This window comes from Alligator mississippiensis, chromosome 7 (genome assembly GCF_030867095.1).
Source record: "Alligator mississippiensis isolate rAllMis1 chromosome 7, rAllMis1, whole genome shotgun sequence".
NCBI classification, from domain to species: Eukaryota; Metazoa; Chordata; order Crocodylia; family Alligatoridae; genus Alligator; species Alligator mississippiensis.
In genome coordinates, this window is record NC_081830.1 from 11,331,808 (window position 1) to 11,356,088 (window position 24,281).

A 24,281-nucleotide genomic window follows, 5' to 3' on the forward strand; every position below is an offset into this window, starting at 1 on the left:
GGGTTTTCAACGTCTGTTCCTATAGGCTGCGGCCGGAACGAGGCTGAGCGGAAGCTGGCTACCCGGAAGTGGTGTTGCAGGCGCCCGGTAGCCTGCCCTGTGGGCTGGCAGGTCAGCCGGGGCCCGGCGGAGGAGGCGGGGGGCTGCGTGGGGCTTGGCCGTGAGTCTGAGACCTCGGGGGAGGGGGGGGAGTGAGCCCCTGCCCCTGCCCCTGCCCCTGGGGGAGGGGATTTCGCAGCCTCAAGCCGAAGTGAGGCAGGAGTGGGGCAGCACCGTAGAGACTAACCCGTGCAGAGCAGCTGGCCTGCAGTACGAAGGCTGGGGGAACTTGGAGGGGGTGCTGGCAGGGCTGAGGGGGACAACAGCAGCGAGACCAGGAGGATGTGGGGTGCGAGCAGCTCGCTGAGGTGAGGGAGGAGAAACCCTGGGCTTGGGGTTGCCCCAGGATCCGTGTCCGTGAGAGCGCCATGCTGCGAGCCCCCCTCGGGGCATAGATCCCTGCACCTGCTTTGTGAGGGGAAGCAGGAGAGCTGCCGAGGCGGCTCTGGGCCACCGGGGTCGCCCTCGGTTCTTTGCAGCAGCAGAGCTGCTCTTGTATGTTGTCTGCAGGCAAGAAAGCTCGGCGCTGGTGTGCTCCAAGGGGCCTCGAGGCTAGAAGAAGTTGGGGACCATGCGGCCGTGCGTCTGGGGTGGCTCGTCTGTGCTGTGCACGCAGACTCTTGTCAGCCGCCCTCTCCCAGGGGAGGCTTCCAGTGAAAACTGCTTTGTGGTTGCCCTTGTGTGGCAGCCCGGCGCTGTGTTAGCGTGTTGCTCAGGACACGATTGCGGTTCGCTTTCAGGGAGCTTGTGTGGGTAAATGGCTTTGCTGTTCTTCCAGGTGTCATGTGTTGTAGGGAAGGGTCTCAGCCATTTTCTGGTCTGTGGTTACCTGGGTGTTAGACTGAGCACCCTGTATTATGTTCAGATCACGAGCCAACTATTGTGGTATTTATTGCAACAGCCCTTGTTTAGAAAATGTTGTCGTTGACAGTTCACCGGGCATTGCCCAACTGAAGACTGACTTGTGGGGTTGCCTGTGAAAAGAGTTTTTAACATGGAGAGAAACCTGGGAATGCAGCTTGTTTTGCCGCTAGGGCTCAGGAGCCAAAGGTCGCTGCCTGTTCCTGTTTATGACCCCTTTCCTTGTTTAGTGGGAGGATCCAGTAAATCATATTCACGTGGTTGTGGTGATCTGTTGTGGAATTTGGAGATTCAGTACTAAGACTTTGCTACTGGGTAAAAGCCATCTGCTGTGGGGTGTTCACGTGGCCAGCATATATCAGGAGAGATGGATGGGTCTCCAGCAAAAGGGTAAATGAAGCAGGTAAGAATTGCTTTGCTTCCTGGCCCTTCTCAGTTCACAGGGTGTGCTGCATGCAGCATGCCACAAGGCAGGAGGATGGCCAGCCATGTGTTTGCAGGACCCCTGGTGAATGGGGGCCAGGCTGATGTGCACTCCCAGAAAGACAGGGGATGTTTGTAGAGGCATAAAGGAAGTAGGGAGAGAATTGGTGGTTGGCTTATTGTGCTTAAACAGCAAGGAGACTCTGCAGGGGTTATGGTTTGAGTGGCCTTTTAGTTGTGACCTTTTTGGTATTGTTTAGTTACTGGCAGTACCTTAGCAGTGCCTGCCACAAAATGAGAACCTATGTGAAACTATGTCTGTTATTTGTAACAGAACGAGCTGTGTTCTTGCTGCTGCCCCATGTAGTAGTTGATGACTTGGTGTGGTAGCCGTGTGCAGCTGATACTTCTTTCCCCTGAGCACCTGGAAGCATGCTTGGTTTGACTGATGTGCCTTGCAGATGGCTCTGGAAGGTGGTGAGATGCAAATTTGGCCTAATCTGTTGTTGAAAAGAATGTTTTAGTGCCTATTTGCCATTGCAGGGAAAACTCCAAAACATAGTCTCATCTTAGCTGCAAGTCTGAAACACCCATGTCCAAACCTCAGCTCTTCCTCCAATTCCTGCCTCAGGACTGCTCAGCCCACTGTCTAGATCCCCTTTCCCTGGGTAGCCCCTTTGTGCCTAGGTGGGGCTGTCTACCTGGGAGGGTTGTATGAAGAGACTGTATCTGCGGTAAAGTATCTTTCCTGGGCATCCTCTTTCCAGACACGTGAGCCTAATGCCTGATCACATGGATGCCAGCCTCACCCCAGAGGAGCGGGTGCGGGGTCTTACGCAGATGGGGAGCTCTGTGGAGGTGAACGAGGATGTCCCACCACGCCGATACTACCGCTCCGGTGTGGAAATCCTCCGCATGGCGACGATTTATGCAGAGGAGGGCAACATCGAGCACGCCTTCATCCTGTACAACAAGTACATCACGTAAGAACCCTCCCTTCACTTATTCCCTTTGTGTGATCTAGGGCATAGGCCTCTCATGTGTCATGTGCTGGGCATTACTAACCTCAGAGCACTCCTGCTGCTCACTTCCCCAGTCACTTTGGGCAGGTCCTTTCACCTCTCTGTGCCTTAGTTTCCCTATCTTTAGAATGAGATTGATCCCACTTGCCTCTCTGCAGTGAGCGGGAAGCACGGTATAAATTCAGACTATTGGCTAGACTAGTGGTTCTCAACCTTTTTGTACCAGGACCCATTTGTAAACATCAGTGGCCAGTCCCAACCCAGTGCTCCCTACTCCTGACCCATTGCCCTCAGTCCCGAGTCCCCCAGCACCAGTCTGGAAGGGAAAAGCCAGGGTTTCCTGTGTTTTTCTCCTTTAAAGCAGAATCTGTTTTTCAAGTTTGTTCCTGACCCTTCATATATTCTTGCAACCCACTTTTGGGTCTCAACCCACAGGTTGAGAAACATTGGGCTAGACCATTGATTCTCAACCAGAGTGCTGAGAGAGATTTTTTTTTTTAAGGGAGCTGTGGGGTGCTATGTGCTCTCTTTGCTGTTAGGTATGCAAAAACCCAGAGGTTTCAAATAGAAATCTGGAATGTCAGAACCATCCTGCCCTGGTGTGGGCTCTATGCACTCTTTATAAAAGAAGAATGGCTCTAGTATTTTTCTATAGCCAAAAACCAAGTGAAAGCTAAGAGCTGACAAGTTCCAAGGTGGATCTTGGGTCTAACAAGGGTGAAAACCACTGGGTTAGACCAAAGGACCAACAGCCACCTTCCAAATCCAACGTGTCCTAACCCATCATGGCTAGAAACCTCTGTTGCTAGGAAGTGTGTTAACCCTTTGAGAATTGAACAAGGCCACTGGGGTTTTCTCTCCTTGCTTCCTTCTTCCCCAGTCACAGCTGGGCCCCCACCCTTTGAAAACACTCCCTTGCTTGTGAGCAGTTTCTTCCTGCTGCTGTCCAGCTCAGCTTAGGGATGTTTTTATTCACAGCCTTGCTAGAAGTGCATTCCAGTTGGACCTAGGAGCTCTTGGCCCATGCGAGAGAGCCTGTAGAAGGGGCTGGGGATTGGGTCAACCATGGCTGAAATTAAAGGTGAACCATGTTTGTGCCCTGCCTCTGGGGCCGCTGGTGAATTGCCAGCAGGTCAGTGGGAGACCTGGAGCTGAGCACCCAGTCAGATCACACTCTGCATTGCCATCAACTCTTGCTGCAGGTCTCTGGACTTCTGTGGAAGATCTCCCATCCAATAACTAACCCAGACAGAATGACTACTGGGGCTGGGATTTCAAGCTGATGAAAGATGAATATGTTGATCTATAAAGGATTTAATGCTGGGACTTTCAAAGGAACCTCTGGGAGGTAGAAGTCCAACTTGTATTGAAAGTCAAGCTCCCTTGCACCCCTCTAAGGGGGAAAAAATCCTCCCTGCACCAGATAAATCAGCCTGGCTACCCATAAGGCAGTTGTCCATCCTCCCCCCCCCATCACTTTCTTCCCTCCCTCCCGCACCTGGCCCTGAGGACAGTGTCCCAGGCCCACCCTCTTAAATTCAGTTCATTTTTCCCTGCTGAGCCTGGGCACCAGGCTCACTTACCCCTTCTACCTCCTGAGCTTTTATGGGCATGGCTTTGTGCTTGAGGGAGGGTGGCCAGGGAGCTGCAAAGTGTAAAACCAAGTGGAATCTTTCCAGTTTACGGTGTGAAACAACCTCCCTTAGCTAAACAGCTGAGCTGACAGCTCCTTCATCATCTCAGTAACAGGCACTGGTGTGTTTCCTCTGCAGAAGCCTTAAAATACGCAAGGCACTTATCTTTCCTTGTGGTCTGGTTGGGAGGAATCTTACTGTATTTAAATTCATTGGTGTCAGGGACAGCAGAGCTCATTTGCTCTAGGTATATATGGTTGGATGGGCTAATTGAATGCCTATCGTTAACACCAGGCTCTGACTGGGCTCCTCATTGCTGTTCTGAGCCATAGCCACTTGTGCAAAGATGACATAATGGCACTGGTTTCCACAGAGTTACTTGCGCTGCTGCTAAAGAGAGAATCTAGGTCTCTGCGTGTGCTTCCATAGCATTGAATCATAATAGATAAAGACCTCATGAGATCTAGCTTGGAAACTGGGACTGTGTATATTCACACTAGGAATTGGGTGCCCCTAAATGTAATCTGGTGTTTGGAATGATCTAGCCCAATGTGGTGGTGGGTTTGCCATCCCTTGGAGTCTTTCAGGCTGGTCAGGATCTCCTTCCAGAGGAACTCTTGTAGCTCATACCGACATCTTGGATTGGGTACCAGAATCACAAGATGACATTCCCTGGACTGTGGGAGGAAGGAGACTGGAGGGTTTGATTGTGGTGGTCCCTTCTGGCCTCCAAACCTTCAGTGCTCTCCTTGTGAAGCCTAATTCTCCCTGGTTACACAGTGTCACCCTGCAGTCAGTGACACTGCCCTGGATTTGCACTCTTTTCCTGAAGACGGAGTTTGTCCCATAGTTAATGGCTTAAGGGCCAAGTTGGGCACATGCAGGCAGCAGGACCAAGCTGAGTGTCTGGTTTCAGTGTCAGGAGTGACACAAGTGACTCCCCTATGGCACAGAACCACCCTTGTAGCTGGAATGAGGGATCAGCCCCATAGCAAGACACCCAGTGGTGGCACCTGCTGCCAGTGTTCAGAGTCCTGCAGCTGGCACATGGCTGTGGGAAAGCAGCGTGCCCTGGCATCGTCAGCCCCAGCACTTCTTGTGGCTGCCCTTGACAGCTGGCACCAGCTAGAAACAACCTCTTCCAGCCTGCACAGGGAGTCCCCTGCCACCAGGCAGCCTCCTGATCAGGAGCTTAGAGCTGCTTTCTCTGTGCCCTCGGGAGCAGTGCCAGCCCCTGAGCCTGGCAGAGAAATGTGCAGTAGTTTGAGTGAATGGGGCTGTGCTATGCAAGGGACACAGACTCGCTGCTCCCAGTGAGAGTTCTACGGTGCATTGTGTTGTCAGACACTTGGGCGCAGTCCCAGGCACCTTCTTTCTTACCAGGCAAAACTAGATGTGAGAGACCTGCTTGAATGTTTTTAAACAGAGGTCTATTAAGTTTTTCAATACTGAGCTACCATCTAAGGTCTCTATTGATGGGCCCAAATAGCCATGTATCAGGTGCTATACAAATGAAGTACAAATATAGCCCCCAAATTGCTAGGGAGGGTCTTGGTGTGTGGAAGGCAGAATTGTGTGTCCCACATAAGCACCGGAACGGGAGTACAGGTGGTCCCAGTGCTAGGGCAGCAAGAAAAACACCAGTAAAAAGGTTGGCACCCTGCATCTCAATGTTGCTGTCCATCGAGGTGACCTTTTGGCTCTGCCTTCCCAGGCTGTTTATCGAGAAGCTGCCAAAACACCGGGATTACAGGACGGCTGTCATCCCTGAAAAGAAGGACACGGTGAAGGTGAGTTGCAGCCTCTCTTGGCCTTGATCTTGGAATGTTTGGGTGTAGTGGGGTCTATCAGGTGGCCTGGTCAAGCTGCCTGGCATTGGGTTAGGCCACTGTCTCTGGTGTGTTGGTCTTATGCTCAGCCAGAAAGAGCAGCTACTGGGTGCACCAGAGTATAGGCTCTCTGTAGCAACAGTCACCAGGCTGTTTTTTATGGAGCCTCATTCTACTCTTCAAGGGTGCCTGTGCCCTTTGGTTAAATATGTGAGTCCATAGGTGGTATGTGTTGGGACTGTCCATCTGAGTGCTTTCTGTGGGTGAAGGAGCCAAGGGATTACCTTCTTCCCTAGCCATGAGAAGGGAATAGGGAATAAGGATGTTTCATCCCCAATAGATCAGCAAGCAGTCATGTCCCACTGCAGCAGCAGACTGCCATCAGCTGCTTCTTGCTAGGGTGCCACTGCTGTAAGCCCCCTGCCTCTGGATTGCATCTGCTTCAGTGTCATAGCAGCGTTCCACCCCCACCCAGACAACTCGGGGCTTCAGCTGTCTCTTCTTACATTGTGTATGGGAGCAGTTTGTCATGGTGTTACACATCCTAGCTTGCTTACTAATCCTGCTGTCCCTACCCTGCCATCATCTCCATTTGTTTCCCTTCCTCAGAAACTCAAAGAGGTCGCGTTTCCCCGAGCTGAAGAGCTCAAGAAGGAGCTGTTGACGAGATACAATAAAGAGTATGCGGAATACAGTGAGAGGAAGGTAAGAGATGATGAACATGTCCAGGCATCTCTGCAGAGGAATCTGTGAAAGTCACCCCAGACTGTCTCCATGCACCTGGATGACAAGTTTCTGCACTGGTAGCATCACAGCCTTCTATATCACAGAGCTAAGATCCAGCCTTCCCAATCACGCTTCAGGCTGGGGATGGGAATCCAACTATCTTCCTGAACTACAGGCTGCTCCTCAACCCCCTCTGCCCCCATCTCCCCTTTAAGTAAGACATAGGGTAAACTCCCAGATGTTTGCAAGCATAAAGTGTGAGTGCTATTAGGAATTGCCCATCATAGAACCATAGGAAATCAGGGTTGGAAGTATCTAGTCCAGCTGCCTACTCAAAGCAGGACTGTCCCCAACTAGATGATCCCAGCCAGGGCTTAGTCAAGCTAGACCTTAAAAACCTCTAAGGATGGAGATTCTACCACCTCTGTAAGTAAACCTGTTCCAGTGCTTCACCACCCTCCTAGTAAGAGAGTTTTTCCTAATATCCAACTTAAACCTCCCTTGCTGCAATTTCAGACCATTGCTCCTTGTTCTGTTATCTGTCACCACTGAAAACAGTCTAGTTCCATCCTCTTTAACAACCTGAAGGGTGGTCCCAAAGGCTGCTATCAAATCCCCTCTGTCTTCTCTTCTGCAAACTAAAAAACCCAGTTCACTCAGCCTCTCCTCAGAAGTCATGTGCCTCGGCCCCCTATCCATTTTCATTGCCCTCTGCTGGACTCTCCAACTTGTCCACATCCTTTCTGTAATGAGGGGCCCAAAACTGGCCACAAAACTTCAGATATGGCCTCACCAGTGCCAAATACAGGGGAACAATCACTTCCCTTGACCTACTGGCAACACACCTGCCAATGCAACCCAGTATGCTGTTACCCTTCTTGGCAACAAGGGCACACTGCTGACTCATATCCAGCTTATTGTCCACTGTAACCTCTGGGTCCTTTTCTGCAGAGCTGCTGCCCAGCTAGTCAGTCCCCAGCCTGCACCAGTGCACGGGATTGTTCTGTCCTAAGTGCAGGACTTGGTACTTGTCCTTGTTGAACCTCATAAGATTTCTTTTGGCCCAGTCCTCCAATTAGTCTAGGTTTCTACACCCCCCAGCTTGGTGTCATCCAGAAACTTTCTGAGGGTGCAATCCATCCCATCTTCCAGATTGTTCAGTATCTTCATTAACTAAACCAGCCCCAGAACTGACCCCTGGGGCACTCCACTTGATACTAGCTGCCAGCTAGACACTGAGCCATTGGTTACTACCCATTAAGCCCAACACTCCAGCCAGCTTTCTATCCACTTGACAGTGCATTCATCCAACCTATGCGTCTTCACCTTGCTTGTAAGAATGCTGTGGGAGACTTTAGCAAGGCTTTTGCTACATAGTCAGGTTGGTCAGGCATCACTGTTCCTAATCACCTTCTTGAAGTGCTTAGAAATGGATTCTTTGAGGACCTACTCCATGATTTTTCTAGGGACTGAAGTGAGGCTGACTGGTCTGTAGTTCCCTGCATCCTCCTTGTTCCCTTTCTTAAAGGTTGGCACTATATTTGGCTGTGTCCAGTCGTCTGGGACCTCCCCCCGATTACCATGAGTTTTCAGAGATAAAGGCTAGCGATGCTGCAGTCGTATCAACCAACTCCCTCAGCACCCTCAGCTGTATTGCATTTGGCCCCGTGGACTTGTACACATCCGTCTTTTCTAAATAATCCCTAATCTGCTCTTTCACCACTGAGGGCTGCTCACCTTCTCCCCAAACTGTTTTGCCCAGTGCAGTAGTCTGGGAGCTGACCTTGCCTCTGAAGACCGAGGTAAAGAAGGCATTGAGTACTTCAGCCTTTTCCTTGTCATCTGTCACTAGGTTGCCTCCTCCATTCAGTAAGGGACTCACGCTTTCCCTGAACTTCCTCTTGTTGCTGACATACTTGTAGAAACCTTTCTTGTTATCCATCACATCCTTTGCTAGTTGCAACTCTAGTTGTGCCTTTGGCCTTCCTGGCTTAATCCCTGCATGCCCCAGCAGTATTCTTATATCCCAAGTTGTTTGTCTAAGCTCCCACTTCTTGTAAGCTTCCTTGTTGTGTTTAAGCTCATTGAAGAGCTCTCTGCTAAGCTAAGATGGTCACTTGCCACATTTGCTATTCTTCCTGCCCATCGGGATAGTTTGTTCCTGCACCCTCAATAAGGTTTCTGTCCTGTTGATGTTCGTGCCCACCCTGCCCTCACTGTAGCCTGTGTCCTAACCCCATGTAAAGACTCCGGTTTTGCCATTCAGAAAGGCAGCAGGTAACAGAAGGCAGAGCAAGATGGAAGCGCTTGGATCCTATCTGTTAGAAGCCTTATCTTGTAGGCGTGTAATGTACAGTTGAGGATGATTTTGTCTTGAGCAGGGGGCTGAACTACATCACCTTGTGAGGTCCCTTCCAGCCCGACTTTCCTATGATTCCTACCATCATAGGAAAATAGGGCTGGAAGGGACCTCACAAGATCATGTAGTTCAGCCCCCTGACTAAACCAGCCCAGCCAAGTGTCTTTCTAACCTGCTTTTGAAAGTTTCCAAGCATGGAGAATCCACAGTCTCTGTAAGCAGTGTGTTCCCATGCTTGACCACCCTTAGAGTCAGAAAGTTCCTCCTCATCGCCAACCGAAATTTCCCCTATTACAGCTTAAGGTCATTGCTCTTAGTCTTGTCCCCTGTAGCCACAGAGAAATGCCTGTCTCCGTCCTCTTTGTGATCGCTGTTCAGGGATACAAAGACAATTGATCAAATCCCTCCTCAGTCTTGTCTTCTCCAGACTAAGTAACTCTAGTGCTTTCAGCCTTTCCTCATAAGTCATGAACGTGTTCCTGGGTGACTTTACCCTGTGTGTAGATAGATAGTTTCAGGGATGGTTTTTGGCTGAGGAAGGGCCAGTCTGAGGGATCAATGGAGCAAGGACATAGCTCATTTGTCACGTGATGTGGCCAGATAGGGTCCTGTCCTGATGTCCTTCCACCTACATTTCTCTTTGCAGAAGAAGGAGGAGGAGGACTTTGCACGGAACCTTGCCTTGCAGCAGCAGCTGGAAGAGGAGAGGCAGCGAGTGGCCCAGATGAAGCAGCAACAGGCAGAGCAGGAGCAGTTCCATGCCTTTGAGGAGATGATCCGACGGAAGGAGCTGGAGAAGGAGCGACTGAAAATCGTGCAGGAATTCGGGAAGGCTGAACCCAGCCCAGAGGATGGACCCCTGATCCCTGGTGTGGAAAAGCCTCCTACTGACGTAACCCCAAAGATTGGCATCCTTCCCGTTCCTCCTTCAAACCAAGGCACTTTGCCCAAGCCTCCTGCTGTGGACAGATCGTTGAAGCCTGGAGCTTTGGGGACCCTGCAGAACAGTTAGTATCTCTTGGAATTTGTTTATCCTGTGTCAGTGCTGCTGATTCTTGAACCTAGCTGAGAAGCTGTGGCTGCAACATCAGGGACTCAAACTGTGTTGATCTCTGATGCATTGTGCCGAGGAACACCTACACATTAGAAATCTTCTGTCTTTATTTCCAGCCCTGCAGGAAGAATGGCTTCTGCCTTAACCTTGTTAGTGAGGGTTGCTTGCATTCTCCAGAAATACCTCCTTTCCCTTGTAAAACTATGGGATATTGGGTTGGTCTTGTGAGCAGCTGAGCACACAGTCTCGGATCCAGCAGAGTGCCCATGGGCCTCTTTAAGCTTAGCCTTTGGGTATCGTGAGTGGGGGGTGCTTAGCTCCCTGTAGGGCTGAAGCCCTTTGAGCACCTCAGGAGCTTGTCTGTCCTTTTAATATCAAGAGCCAAATTCAGGGCAAGGGCTGGGTGCTGATGGAGGTCAGAAATTGGTAATCAGGATGGGGATCTGGGTCAGGGCTGACTTGTCCCTTGATTCATTCTTCCCTCATCCACCTTTGGGGGCGATGTGATTTCAGAACAGCTCTCACTCCAGAGGGTGAATTTAAGCCATGCTCCAGACCTGGACCAAAGGCTGCCCCTAAACGATCCAACTCTAAGCCAACCCCTGGTCCACCAGGCTGCTGGATCTGGAGGCATCAGGGTAATGATGGCCTTATCACTCCTTTGCGTGCTGTTGCCTGGTGGTAGCCCCAGTGTTGAGGCATGGCCAGACTTTGGAGATGCTGTCAGAAGGGAGAGAACAGTAAGTGTTTTACTGGGCTGGTCAATCCCGCAGCCTGGTTTTCATGCTCTGTGCTGATGGGGTCACTTGATCAGTGCTCCATCATGACCAGCATTACTTCTCAAATGAAAATTTAAATGCCATTATAAAGAACTTGGGTGTAGACACTTGCTTAAATGCATCCATCTCTAGACAGGCCAGTTACATCATTTATACCTGGAGTTTGGGAACAAAGATCCAACAGAGGGCTGGGCTGGAGCCAGAACTCATGAGGAACATTCCATCACTAACCCACATGTCCTTTAGAAAGTCTGTCCTTTCCCTGGCTTGGAAATGGGTACAGTCATGCCAGCCTTCCCTTGAGGAGTGCTGTATTTTAAGTCTTTAGCTTTTACTTTAAATCTCTGCTCCTCAGTTTGGGGGGTCTGATATAACTTGCCCCTCTCCACCCCACTTTAAAAATTGACCGCACACAGCCCTTTTTGATGCAGACCGCAGCAGATCTGGCCTTATATTCATTTCTATTCCTCCTTTCCCTCCCAGATGTGGCTATCGATGGCCTTCGCCATGTCACCATTCCCAAGGAGCTGTGCCACAAATTCCTCCAGCTCGCCGACGCCAACACAGCCAAGGGTGTGGAGACATGTGGGATCCTCTGTGGGAAGCTGGTAAGGTGGTACCCTCCACAGACCCTGTTCCTTCAGTTCTTGGATTTGCCAGAGGCTGGGTAGTTGCCAGTTCTGGCACATATAGGGTGATGAGTAAGAAGCAGGTATTGCACACTGCTGGGTTTCCATGTTAACAAAAGAGGATTCTTTCACCCCTCCATCTTGGGATGTCTCCTCCAGAGTCTCCCAATGCTGGAAGGCCTCTGTGTCCTTTGGGACCAAAGTATAGTGACCCTTATTAGATCCCAGAGATTGTGCTGACTCGGTGGCTGGCAGCTTCACAGGGCACTCAGTGGCTGGCCTGAGCTGCTTTCCATACTAGGGACCTGGCAGCTTTGTAGCTTTTCAAGCACCATGTGGCCAACATGCCCCTGTTCTAGTGCTGCCTGAAAGACCAGGCCTGGACCCTTGTGCACTACAAGCAACAATGCAAAGCAATGCCCCAGAAGCATGAGAGCCCAGCTTTACGTTCTTGTGATGCTCTAGCACGGTTAGCCCTGCTGTGTCCAGAAGCATCGAGGCCCCTCTCTGTCTTGTCTTCCAGATGATGAATGAGTTCACAATCACACACGTCATCATTCCCAAGCAGTATGGAGGCCCTGACTACTGCAACACGGAGAATGAGGAGGAGCTCTTCCTCATCCAGGATCAGCACAGTCTCGTCACGCTGGGCTGGATCCATGTGAGTGCCACAACCGTGCCCTTGGCCTGCTTCGAGCAGAGACAGAAAAGGTCTTTTTGTGGATGAGGAGGATAGCTTTGTAGGGAGATGGGCTTCTTCTTCAATATGGTCAGGCTGTGCCACCCAGACGTATTGGCTGAACAGAGCACAGCCAATGCTCAGATTTCCCTGCCTACTAACATTGTTCCTTGTCATCAAACTGCTATTGGAAGCTCTGTGAAGTTGTTATACGGGGCTTGTTGCAATCTGTGGCTCACATACCATGGCCTCCCCCCGTCCCCTGGGTCAGGCCCTCTTGTGGGAACTGCTGTAGTCTGGAGCAGAGTCCCTTGGGTAGTCTGTGTCCTGGTTTAAAAAAAAACAAAAAACCCCTGCCCTTGGAGATCCTCCCTCCCTATCAGCAACTGTAGCCACATGGAACACCTCCATTGGCACTGGACTTCACTGGTTTCTCCCCCTGTAGACTCACCCTACCCAGACGGCGTTCCTGTCCAGCGTGGACCTGCACACACACTGCTCCTATCAGATGATGCTGCCTGAGTCTATAGCGATTGTGTGTTCACCAAAATACCAAGAGTAAGCATGGGCAGGGGTGGGCTTCACAAACGTGTCTTGGAGTTGGAGCAAAAGGCGGGTCTTTCAGAAGCACTTTGGGAACTTTAACCAGGTCTAAACCCCACCCTGGATGGTTCTGATGGTTCAAGTACAACAATATCAGTACAGCTCTTCAGGGCTGTAGGTACAAGCATTTTTATGTTGGTGTAACAGGGCAGGGTAGTGTAAAATCCCACCCGTAAGTATGGAGACAAACGATGCACGTATGTCTGTCACTAGCTTCACAAAGCCCATAGTAACACTTACTCTTGGATCACTCGAACAGATCTGTATAATGGAATTGAATCCGATGTGGGGGGGCACTAGGCTGGGATCAGGGAAGTCAAGGTTTGATTCAGTTCCCAGCTCTTCCACCGACTTCACTGTATAACCACGGGCAAGCTACTTCAAGCCTCTGGGCCTCAATTTCCCACGTGGAAATTTCTGGGCAATTCTTCCCTCATCTTGTTTCTGTATGCTGGAGAGCTTGGCAGATGGATTTGTACAGCACCTAGCACAGTGGAGCCCTGACTTTACTTGGGGTCCCTGGGTATTATTGTAAGGCACCTGATATGTGGGTTGACCTGCTAAGGCAAAAGCAGAATGAGAAGTCATGGAATAGGTTGGGGTAGTCCAGCTGAAGCAGCCAGCTTTTCTTAGGAGGCCCAGGCAGTTAAGGAAAGCATCTTCTCTCCTTAGAACGGGGTTCTTCAAGCTGACGGACCACGGCCTGGAGGAGATCTCATCTTGCAGGCAGAAGGGATTCCACCCACACTCCAAAGATCCTCCGCTCTTCACGGTAAGTAGCAGAGGAGAAGGGTCACTGAGAACTGCAGCTTGTTCAGCCTGTTTGTTGCATCAATGGTGTTTTTTAGCTGTGCTGAAGGGCTGGGCCCTGAGACCTGGAAGGAAAGTAATGCATGAGCCTGGGGGTGTAGGAGGCAGCCTGGCTTGGGTGATGCACAGGGGGAGCCAAGGGAGCCAGGCTCCTGTGGCCTTAGGACTCTACTGGGATGCTGTGGGAAGGCCCTTGGAACATGGAAGGCTGAGAGGGAGGCAAGCCCTGTTAGTACCTGGAGGAGATTCACCTGCAAGCCCTGTGCCTGTGTCAAACATTGAATGGGCACCACAGTGCTTGGGGGGGACTGGAATTGGAGCACCCATGTCCTGCCCCCAGCCATGCCAATGACTTGCTGAGCTACTCATTTCTCTGTCTGCCTTAGCTCCCCAGGTATAAAATAAAGGTGCGAATGCTGCTTCAGGTTGCCTAATGTTTGGGCTATTGATGACAGATATCTTCCTATTCTGCTTGGGGAAGGACGTATGGACTAATGATTTCTCACAGGATTTGGAGCAGAGAGGTCCTGAGCTCAGGTCCTGGCATGGCTACTGACCCTCCATGTGACCTTTGTCACATCCCTTCATCTGCCCTGAGTCTCCGTTGCTCCTCTGTATGGAGTGGCTAATACATTTCCATGCTTGACAGATGTCTGTGGTAGAGTGGGATTCAGAGACCTCTGGCCCATACAAGCAGCTCATGGCAAGTTCAGTGAAATGGCATCAAGGGAGCACATGAATCACTTTTCCGTTTTCCTTCACCTCTCTCTTCCAGACCTGCAGTCACATCACAGTGATGGAGAGGGACGTGGCAGTGATGGATCTACGATAGCCCTCTTGCCTTAACTTGTCGGTTTACTGGAAAGCAGCTACCTTCCTCTTCATCCTAGGGGATCACACCTCCCATAGCCATTGGTATCCCAGTAGTCACAGTGAAATCGTTAATCTGACTCTTCTGGGTGCTTCTGAGAACTTGGCGTCCTGCACTGTGTCTTGCAAGGGGCTCAAGACGTGAGGAAATATTAACCTGGGATTGCTTACAAACAAAAACTAACACTAAATGGATTTAACTTTAATACTTGGCTGCTCAGCAAATGCATCCTGAGGGGTTTCATGCAAGGATCTGTCCTCCAGAGGCTCCAGAACTGGGACTGAGGAGCCTTCGAGAGGGAAGCACTTTCCAAATGAGGCGCACTGAAAATTAATATTATTTCCTGGTTTTTTTGTTTTTTGTTGCTTCTGTTACTTGTTGGCAAAGCTTTGGGCCTTTCCCTTCACTTTAGATCAAACCCACAGTGTCCTTCTCTTGGCCTGTTTTTTTCACTTCCGCCAAGGTCCTGTTAACAGCAGGAGTCTCAGGGTCTCTGTCTCCAAGGTGCCCTGTATGCAGTGTGTGGAGTGAAAAGGTCCTTGTGTCTGATTCTCACTTAAGCTTTCTCTAACCTAGTGCTTCATTGATTTGATTTGGGAAGAGGAAACGGTCCCAACAGCTTGATAAGAATTTGACACCCTGAGATAACCAAGTGGTGTTGGTACAATGGATTGAGGAACCTGGCTTCGATTGCTATTTGCTGCGACAAATAGGGGAAAAATGGCTTCATGGTGCTGAATGATAGATAGAGATGAATGCGATGTTATTTTATTACTGTATCTACTCTATCAATTATGGCCATGTGAAGGGGAAGACAGCGACATTGGGTTCTTCTTTGCTTCTCAAGTTTCTGTGTCTTGAGTTGTGCTTTTGTTTCTATAGAAGGTTTGTCAAAGAATTCGCATCTTTTTCCCAAAACACTTGGTAACATCTGGCAGCGGTACGGCTGGGAGGGCACTGGCATAATTCTAACAGTGGCCTCCCTCAGTAACGGGGTTTCCCAACTGAGGGAACATAATGTAATTTAGCAGGGTCTGATGGACTGGGCACTGTACTGGGAGTCGGGAGGCTTTGTATAGTGACTTGCCTTTTTCTCTCATCCATAGGTTAAGGATGATGGGACTGTAACGTGTCTTCAGAGCTGCAAGGAGTTATGAATACAAAGCTCTACTAGCAGCAGTGCAGCTCTCCAGCAGTTGGAGGAGAGCATCCCAAGCTGGTCTGGCCAGATAAATGGTGTTGGAGCCATGCCAGAATCAGTTGTTCTCAGATGGGGCCAGTTGCAAAGTTCAAATCTGTCAGGAGCGGGCAGGACACAGTCTTAGGGTGGGGGAAATGGCAGAAGTGGGATTCAGACCTCAGCCCTGGGGTGTCTGGGCCACACTTGCATGCAGCTCCTGTCTGCTGGAGTCCAAGTTCATAAGCTCTCCTCTTGCCTTTTGCCTTCTTCTGAGGACAGTCTCCCACTTAAGTATTTGTTATGCCTTGAAGTGTCATCCTCAAGCCCCCCTTGTTGCTGCCCTGACATTTCCTCTGATTTTTCACTTGCCAAAATTCACCATCCCCATAAACCCCAAGGGTTGTTTGCAAAGGCCTGTTTTGCCGGGTGAACGAGTGATGCATCATCCATGTTGGTCATGTCAGATCCCAATCATATTTCCTTCCCCTTCCTTCCCCCCCGCAGTCTTTGCTGCTGTCTATGTCAAGCATCCATCAGTCTTGAAGGAAGCCAGGGAAAAGCGGGTATCTATGTGCACTCCCCCTTTGTAACTCGCATTACCTTGAAACTCTGATATTAAATGGGTAATGAATATGAAATGTTTTCAAGCCTGACTTGTGGCTCAGAGCAGTGGCTTTTGCCTTTGAGCAAGCGAAATTTCTATAAGGGGCTTGGCCTCCCGCATTTGGTGTTTGTTCATGTATCAACACATACCCACGTGGTGGGGTGGAAGGTCATGTGGAATAGGTGTGTAACATGCCCCTATACCCAAATGGATTGCTGCTTAATGTTTGGTGGACAGACTCCTTGCTGTACAGTTTAATACAGATCAGTTATATTATCTTGCCTATTATCTTGCCTTTTGTTTTGTTTTGCTTTGACTGAGCTGTTTTTGGCCGGGGATCCGAGTGCTTTACAAAGGGATTGGGATTCTTATTTTATAGGCATGGGAGTCTCTTGCCCCCAGTCCCATATTGGGGGCAGACCTGAGCCCTGAGGACTTCTAAAGCAGTGGTTTTCAACCTTGCTAGACTTGGGGGCCTCCCTGGAAAATGGTAGCTCTTTGTTTTCACTCCTTTTTTGATTGCAGTAAAATACTAGAGCCATTTTTCTGTTGTGAAGAATTTAGAAAGACTGCAGTAGGTCGGGATGTTTTCAACACAACCGATTCCTATGTGAAAACTGGTTTCATCTTGTGAATCACGTTTGCACACCTGACATTGTAGGATCCTTGCAAGGATCTCAGTACCTCATGGTTGAGAACCAGTGCTATCGAGGGTCCTGGCATCAGAAGGGGAAAAACCTAGGTAACTCTGGAATCCTTTGTGTGGACCTTTACTGTAGGGATCTCAATTGGAAAATGCATAGGGCAGAGTTCTTTTATTTTTCCACTTCCTTTTTTTAATAGAGCTTTATTCCTCAAGTTGCTCTATATGAATTCAGGAGACCTACTGATGGAGTAACTTAGTATTCAGTGGGAGTAAAGGGTCTGAATCTGGTCTTTGGATGCTCCTTGATGATGAACCCTCCAGAAATCTCTCAAGGTGGATGGTAGGAGGTTTGAGGCAGAACATCTGCCATATAGAGGTTGTATGTCTCAGTTAAGAATTGGTTGAGTTGTTGTTTGTTTGTTTGTTTTGTTTTATTTTTTAACATCCCAAAGAATCCAATTCGTGTGCCTACATCTGTTGGGTGAGAAGGAAATTCAGCTTCCGAATGCATAGCCTGGAGCTTCGCTACCTGATGTATCACGTGGAAGTGCACATCTGCAGAGATGTTGCCCTGTAGACACCACCCCTTCCTATCACGCAACATCCAAGTAGCCACCAGAGCAGTTGCTTCTGCGGTGACAGAATATCATGGGAGCATCATAGAGGCCATAGCAGAGAGGAGCAGAAGAAGCCCAAAGTCAGGAGGCAAACCATAGCAAGGGAGGTTCCTTCCCTATGCTTCCTTAATGAAGCCTGAGGGATTCATTCTAGTTTAACACTGTTGTATCTAAGGACTGTCTCCTACCTAAAGAATGATTTTTCTCAGCACAGGTAAAAAGTCCATGGGAACCAGGTTGCGGAGAGACATAGGTTTTTAAGACCTAAAGGGATCCTAACAGAGGTTAGAAAATAGCGTGCAAGACATTCTGTGGGAATCCGTGTCCTCTGAGCTATGGTTCATCTCTCTAGTGTCCAGTGTTGCCTCTGGCTGCAAGTGATGGAGATTAGCGTCCCATCCCCAGGGTGCCTATTTGTAAGTTGTCACCTCCTTGACAGTCTAAACAGGTGGAGTGTCTTTAGTCTTCTTCCCATCAGGCAGAGTTTTAGGATCATTCTCATCGAGGTGTATGCAACTGTGGCACAGTTCTGGTTTCAAAGCACAGGTGCGGCCTGGGATCACTTAGGGAATCCTGTCCTTTTTATGACCAGCTGGGTGATGAGGGTTGTACCTTGCCTCCCCATTGCATAGTGGTTCTGGGCAGCCAGCTGCCAGTGCAATGTAGCTGCTTGCTGGAGGCAATAGGAACATTTCTTGGTTCTGTTTCGAGGAGAAGGGGATTGAAGCAAGACCCAGAGAGGAGGTACCTCCAGGAAACCCAGAGGAGACCTCCCAACAAGCCAGCAAAGGACATGTATGCGGTAGAGTCTGTTTCTTTCCCACCCCACTGACAGCTGGACAGTTCTTTGGTGGCTGAGACTCTGCATTTATGAGTTTTTACATCCTGTGACAATCAACCCAGCCCCAACCAAGGGGTCTTGTACAGACCTGTAGTTTGGGGTTTTACCTTAATTTTTCCCTCCTGAAGCATTCCTTTACCAGCTTGCAGAAATGCGGGGGCTTCCCTTATGTGGTTACCCAATATCTTGCTCTGAACTCTTAGTGCAAAGAAAAGCAAATTACTTTGTTGCAATGCCATCACTATCAGCGTGCGTGATAAGGACTTTCATGGGTTAAAGCACCAGGGGTCCTGTGGATGTGTGAGACTCTGTGTTGGCTTATTGGAAAATAAGTCTTTGCACTTGTGGCAGAGAGAAATATGACACTGTGATTCAAATGCCCTCGAGCTGGAAGAACAGCATCCCATGTGTATTTGCTTCAGTGAAACTATTTGAAACCCATGAATGACTGGGGTAGCTTTGTCTAACAATTTTTGGACTCATGGCCTGCAGGAAGTTTGTTTGACTTCAGGTTAGATGCCTCAGCCACTGTTCAAACAACATGTTTCTACTGCATTAAGTCATCTGGGACAACAGCTGGGCTGTGTTAACCTAAGAACATAAGAATTGCCATTTACTTGCTTTGACTGTACTATCTTGCCCAGTCTCCTGCATCCAAGTGGCAGGGAGCAGATGCTGAAAGGGAGAGTGAACTGGATATGACCTGGGTTTTTCCCCCGTTTCTCTCTACCCGGTCTGAGTGTGTAGCTGGCCTTTGCCACTAGCTGGTCACTCACCATTATTCACAGTTCTCCCAGATGCAATGGGGAGGACCTGAAAATGCTGAGGTAGAGGTGGGAACTGAACCCAGGTCTCCTGCATCTCATGTCCTGTGTGTGATCCACCCTCCCAGCCTTTTGCCAGTTGCAGCTGGGATGCAGTTTCCATCCCTTCAGTTCAAGATCTGCCTGGGTTTCTTAAACCTCCGATCACGTGCAGTCCAGCATGAGCCATTTACACAGTGTTCCCAGCATGATAGCCGCTAAAGCTTTCCTTCCTTGCAGCTGTATATCCACCCAACGTGGGGCACTTCCCAGCCCATCTCCAGGCATCCCTGCAGCCACCATCACCCTCCCTGCTGCTGCTCCCAGAGCTGAGCAGCGGGGAAGCAAGGGTGGCAGAGCCAGGAGCCCCTAGCACAGTGGGATGCCTGAAATTCCTGGTAGCATCCTCTGGCTGGGGGCCTGCTCTCTCAGTGCCTGGCTTCCATCCCAGTGCCTGCAGGGATACCAGCTGCAAGGAAGGCCCATTGGCCGGGCTGGAGGAACGTTTCCTTATTAGGCCTTGCCTGGCTGGCCCTGCTCAGGGGGCTACAAGCAGCCTGCAAGCTGGATTCTGCACCAAGAGCCTGCAGGTTGGTTTCTATCGCCTTCAGGGTGTGGGATGTCCTGCCCTTGCAGTCCCCTGGCTTTAAGCTCCATCCTCTTTTAGGGGGTATGACAGTTGCTCTCAAAGGCAAGAAAGTTTCTAAATCTTGGTGTGTTTCACAGTTTCCCTTGCTGCTAGGGCACCTCTAAGCACTGCTTGCTGTTTCTAAAGTGGCGAACCCCTTGTTAGGACCCCGCCAGGCAATTCTAGGCTGCTGTCATCCACCCTGAGCTGATGGGGTACAGGACAGACCCAGTCCCTCATGTTTTAGGCTGTCTCAGTTCTGCCTCAGCTAAAACTCCAAGTGTCCAGGACACCAGAAATGGAAGCTGCTTCCTCTGTCTCTTGCCCAGGATATTTTGTGTGGGGGATGTCAGTGGCCTGGGCAGTGGCCTGGGGCCTGGGAAGCTTCAGAGCTGTTCTAGGCTCTGCCACTGATGGCATGCCTTAGGCATGTTGCTTCATTTATGTGTCTCCTGCATTGCATCTGCTTTGGGGCAGGGATTGCAACTTGCTGCATGCCAGGGAGGCTCCAATCTCTGCAGGAACCTCTGGGTGTTACTGCAGCAAACAGTGATCCTCTTGGATTTGATTTCAGTGGTGCAATCCCAGTCAGACTCCTGAGGGTCAACCTAGATGTGTGCATTCAGGACAATACTGGGAGGAGAACCCCCTTACCATCCCAGAATGGAGCTGGTGGTGTTTAAAGAGCTGGGGCCTTAATTTGCAGCTCAGCTAACCCTTCATCCATTGAGAACAGGCTGGTGCCAGACCTAGGGCAGGTCTGGCCACAAGGGGCTGCCTTGTCTGCACCGTTTCTGTAATTCAGGGAGGCTTGGGGGTTGCTGCTGTGGAGGGTGTGGGACCAGGCAAAGGGCAGTGTCCAAGGTGGGAGACGGCTGCCCCTGGCAATGCGCAGGTGGCACGAAGGAGCTGCTGTCTGTCTGGAGACTTCTTTCCTCCCCAAAGCTCCAGAGCAGCTACGACTCAGACGGATGTTTTCCTTGCTGAACGCAACAGAGATCTGCGACTCAGCCAGCAACTGCAGGATACTTCAGGCTCCTGGTTTGTATGACCTTGGTTCCACTGGGAGTATCAGGTTAATACTAGGCCTTTCCTGTCTTGTGCTTCTGGCTCAAAGCAAGGATCGGCTGCTCTTTGAAGACTGGGTGAGGACTTGGGCTGGGGTCTGGGCTCAGGTTCCAGCTCAGAGCGTCCACACCAGGTCCTTGGTGCTTTTTGAGAGAGGTACACCGCCCCTTGCAAGCTGGGGGCTCCCTGTGGCTGTTGTTGGACCCGCTGTGTGGGGTCTTGAGAGGTCGTGATTGAGCGGGCCTCTCTGTAGACACGGACTTTAATTGTTGCTCCTTAGCCCCCATCTGAAAGTGCTTCCCCTGCTCTGCCTTCACTGTAGCCTGGCAGCTCTCCATAGCTGGGACTGTCCCTCCTCCAGTGCATGTGTAGCTCTTGGCATGGTATGGCTCTGGTCTCGTCGGCACCTTTATGGAGCTGCTGCAAGGAGACTGAGCCTCACTTCTGACCTGTTGGACTGCCTGGAGGAGGGAGGCGTGGGGGTGAGGCCCAGCTGCCCCAGGTCAAGTCCCTCCTTTTGTTCCATAATCAAAGTATTTCCGGTCTCCTCTCCAAGGGAGAGGCTGCCTTTGGAGGATGAAGCCCTCTCTGCCTGGCTGAGGATGGTGCTAGGGTGCATCTAGTTAGTACCTCATGATCCCCCATCCCACGGGGGCCTGACATGACCCAGGCCTCCAGCTGGAATCTGCTCTGGGCCTCAGGCTGTCCCATCTGACCCAGACAAGCAGCTACCAAGCAAAATGCCTGGTTCCGGTGTTGCTTTCCCTAAGAAAAGCCTCCACAGAGTCCAGGGGCTTGCTGAAGAGCCCAGCCCATCCCTTCCAGTCGCCTCACAACTGTACAAGGGCTGTACAAGGGCTGGATTTGGGTTTCCCCCTCCCATGAAACTCTTCTTGCCCAGCAGCTCCCCTGGTGATGCCACCTGCCCAGAGACCCTTCAGGGTCTGAAGGTGGCATTGGGTGGCATTGAGCTCCCGAGGGAGGAAATCTGCCTGCTGCTTTTGGTGCCCGAGAATCTGTCCCCACCTCTGCAGTGCAGCTGCTTTGCCTGGAGATCGTCCATGATCCAAGCTGCAGGGCTAGGAGTCCAGGGCACGGGCAGATCCCACCGCGCTCCCGCCAGCTGCCGGCACAGACACTCCACCCTCCGGTTCAGAGCAGCCTCCAGCCGCCCTGAGCATGTGCACAGCTGCTGCCTCCTGTTTCGAGACGGGGGTTTTTTTTTTTTTTTTCAGTCATGTCATATATGGCAACCCTCTGCTTCGCTAACCTCATGCTTGGAAGCCGTTCAATATAAACCTGGCAGCAGGGCCTTGGAAGCTGGCCTCACACAAGCCTTTCATTACAGGAGGGGACTCAGTGTAGCCGGGGCTGGGTGGACGGGGTGAGCCTTTGGCTTTCAGGGCAGTTTCCCCAGGAGCTGGGTTTGTGCAAAGCCTTTTTGGCTTGTACAGGAGGGGACTAATTCTTGTTTCTCTTTCACTTGGCAGTGATTGAGCAGAGCATCTGAGATCACTTGGGAAGGGCAGAGAGAACCACTTCTCCCTCCGTCAGAGGCTGGAGCAGATTAGCTTCTGGTTTCCATGGGCTAGTTCAGGACTCCTGGGTTTTCCTCTCCACTCTGAGAGAGTGGGGGAGGTCCAGCAGCTGCAACCTTGGTGCGGGGGGAGCAGAAGCCAGGACTCCTGGGTCTCGGAGGGTAGCAGTGCCTGGGAGTGTGCTGCAGCAGGAGGCATGGGAGCAAGGTCTCCTGGGTTCTGGTTCTGCTGATGCCCCCAGGTAAATCAGTGCCCATCACCCTGTGTGCTAGGTGCTTTGAGTCCCTTAGACCAAAGCGGGCACAGCCACACAGCACGGTCCCCAGCCCCACTCAGGTCCCTGTTCCTCCCCCTCGAGGATGCCACAGGACAGAAGAGAAGGGCACAGTCTCCCCTGTAAGCAAGGTGCCTTCTTTGCCCCTTGTCCTGCAGAGTTCCCCAGAGGTGCCCCACCTGAGGGCACAGCCCCATCGTGCATGGCCCTGTACATGCATGGGGCCTCTGTCTCAAAGAGCTTGAAGGCTGCCTGGAAAAGACAGTCTGGGAGGGAGAGGAAGCACCTTGAACCCTGTGCCATTCGGTATAACAGGTGTGATCGCTGCCAAGAGCAGAGCTGCAAACACATGGGTTTTTGGTGATGAATCCTGAGGTGGCCAAAAGAGGAGTCAGAAGTAGCAGCTGTGGCACCTTGGCTCAAATCCTCAATGGTATTTGGGGGCCTTTGCACTTTCCAGGTAGATTTTAGGCCCTTTTGGGTATTGAGTCAGGTTCTTCTGAGCAGGCTAGGGGCTGGTTGTGACATCTGTGCTCAGGAGCAGAGCTGGAGCCTGGAGTCTTGACCTCAGCCTAGCCAAAAAGCCTGCTCCTGTTGACCAGGGTTGTATCCTGGGTGTTCCCACTGCCTGGATCGCTAATGAGTCCAAGCAAAGAGTCTTTTCTCATGGCCCTGTCCTGGCTGGTGTTGTCCCCCACTCCCCTACCATTGCTCCCTGAAGATGCAGCAAGCTGTGGTACCCAGACGGCTCTCTCCTCCCAGTCTGACCCTCTCTGAGGATTGTCTGTCCGCACTCTGCAACAGGCCTGTTTCCCTTAAAAAGGCAGCCGGGAGTTTCTCAGCCTCTGGTTGGATCTCCTGTGGGACTGGGGAAAGTAGCTGCTCTTCATTATGAGCCTGCCAAGAGCTCCTCTGGGGACTGCGGCTGCATGGAGTAGCCGTGTCCTTGCAAGGCAAGGAGAGGTTAGAAAGGGGTTGCAAGCGGGTAACAGCAGCATGTTGTGCTATGCAAATAGGTCTGTCGGGCGGGTGGAAACTGAACTGGTTGGGGTTAACCCTCTGTTGCAGGGAGCTACCTGCTGCTTTTTGTCAAAGACGCTCTCCAAGTGCTTTGCAAAGGGCATTCGGCAGCCTAATTCCCATTTTACAGACCGGGATGCTGAGGCCCAGAGAAGCAAAGGGACTTGGGCTTATCCAGCAAGACAGTTCTTGAATCCCCACCCAGTGTCTTGTCTGCTTCCCCTCTCACCGCAACGAAGCTGGTTCAGCCTCTAGCTTCTGGCTTCCCGAGGACCATTCAGCTTTTAGAGTATTGTGTATTGGTAACTAGTTCACCCAGTGCCCTGATGGTGCACTGCTGTTCAGTTCACTCCCAGTTCCCTGGCACTGTTGTGTCCTGCAGCTGCTGAGATTTTAAAAACCCCTGGTGGCTCACAAATAGCTTTTTCTCTGGCAGCTGAACTGGAGCCTGTTTTGAAAATTAATAGCAGGTGTCTGTATTTATACAGCCAATGCTAGTGGGACCAACTGGCATCTACTCCTGGGTGCCTGGCTTCTGTGTCATGCTCAGACTGATGGCCAGGCTGGGGGTGGATGGATGCAAGTGTTTTGTCCCCTTGTTCAGCCTGGAAGAAACCTAGGGGGAGTTCCTGCCTCCCCTGGCAGCCTGGGTTACCTGCTGGGTTCCTGTAAGGCATTTGCATG

The 24,281-nt window shown here is 50.9% G+C and overlaps 1 protein-coding gene across 2 annotated transcripts; it reads left to right on the top strand.

Annotated features, from left to right (window-relative positions):
- Nucleotides 1-15: 15 nt before the first annotated feature.
- STAMBP (STAM binding protein) lies at nt 16-16,438 on the top strand. Of its 2 annotated transcripts, none has more exons than XM_006278732.4 (10): nt 16-111; nt 2,151-2,366; nt 5,754-5,829; nt 6,478-6,573; nt 9,600-9,960; nt 11,270-11,394; nt 11,939-12,076; nt 12,540-12,652; nt 13,370-13,469; nt 14,283-16,438. In XM_006278732.4, exons 2-10 carry the CDS (start codon nt 2,164-2,166, stop codon nt 14,337-14,339), a joined length of 1,269 nt encoding a protein of 422 aa, XP_006278794.1. In that variant the 5' UTR covers nt 16-111; nt 2,151-2,163; the 3' UTR covers nt 14,340-16,438. The 2 variants fall into 2 exon arrangements, with proteins under 2 accessions (XP_006278794.1, XP_019336713.1); XM_019481168.2 differs by having other exon boundaries at nt 42-160.
- The last annotated feature ends 7,843 nt before the right edge of the window (nt 16,439-24,281 follow it).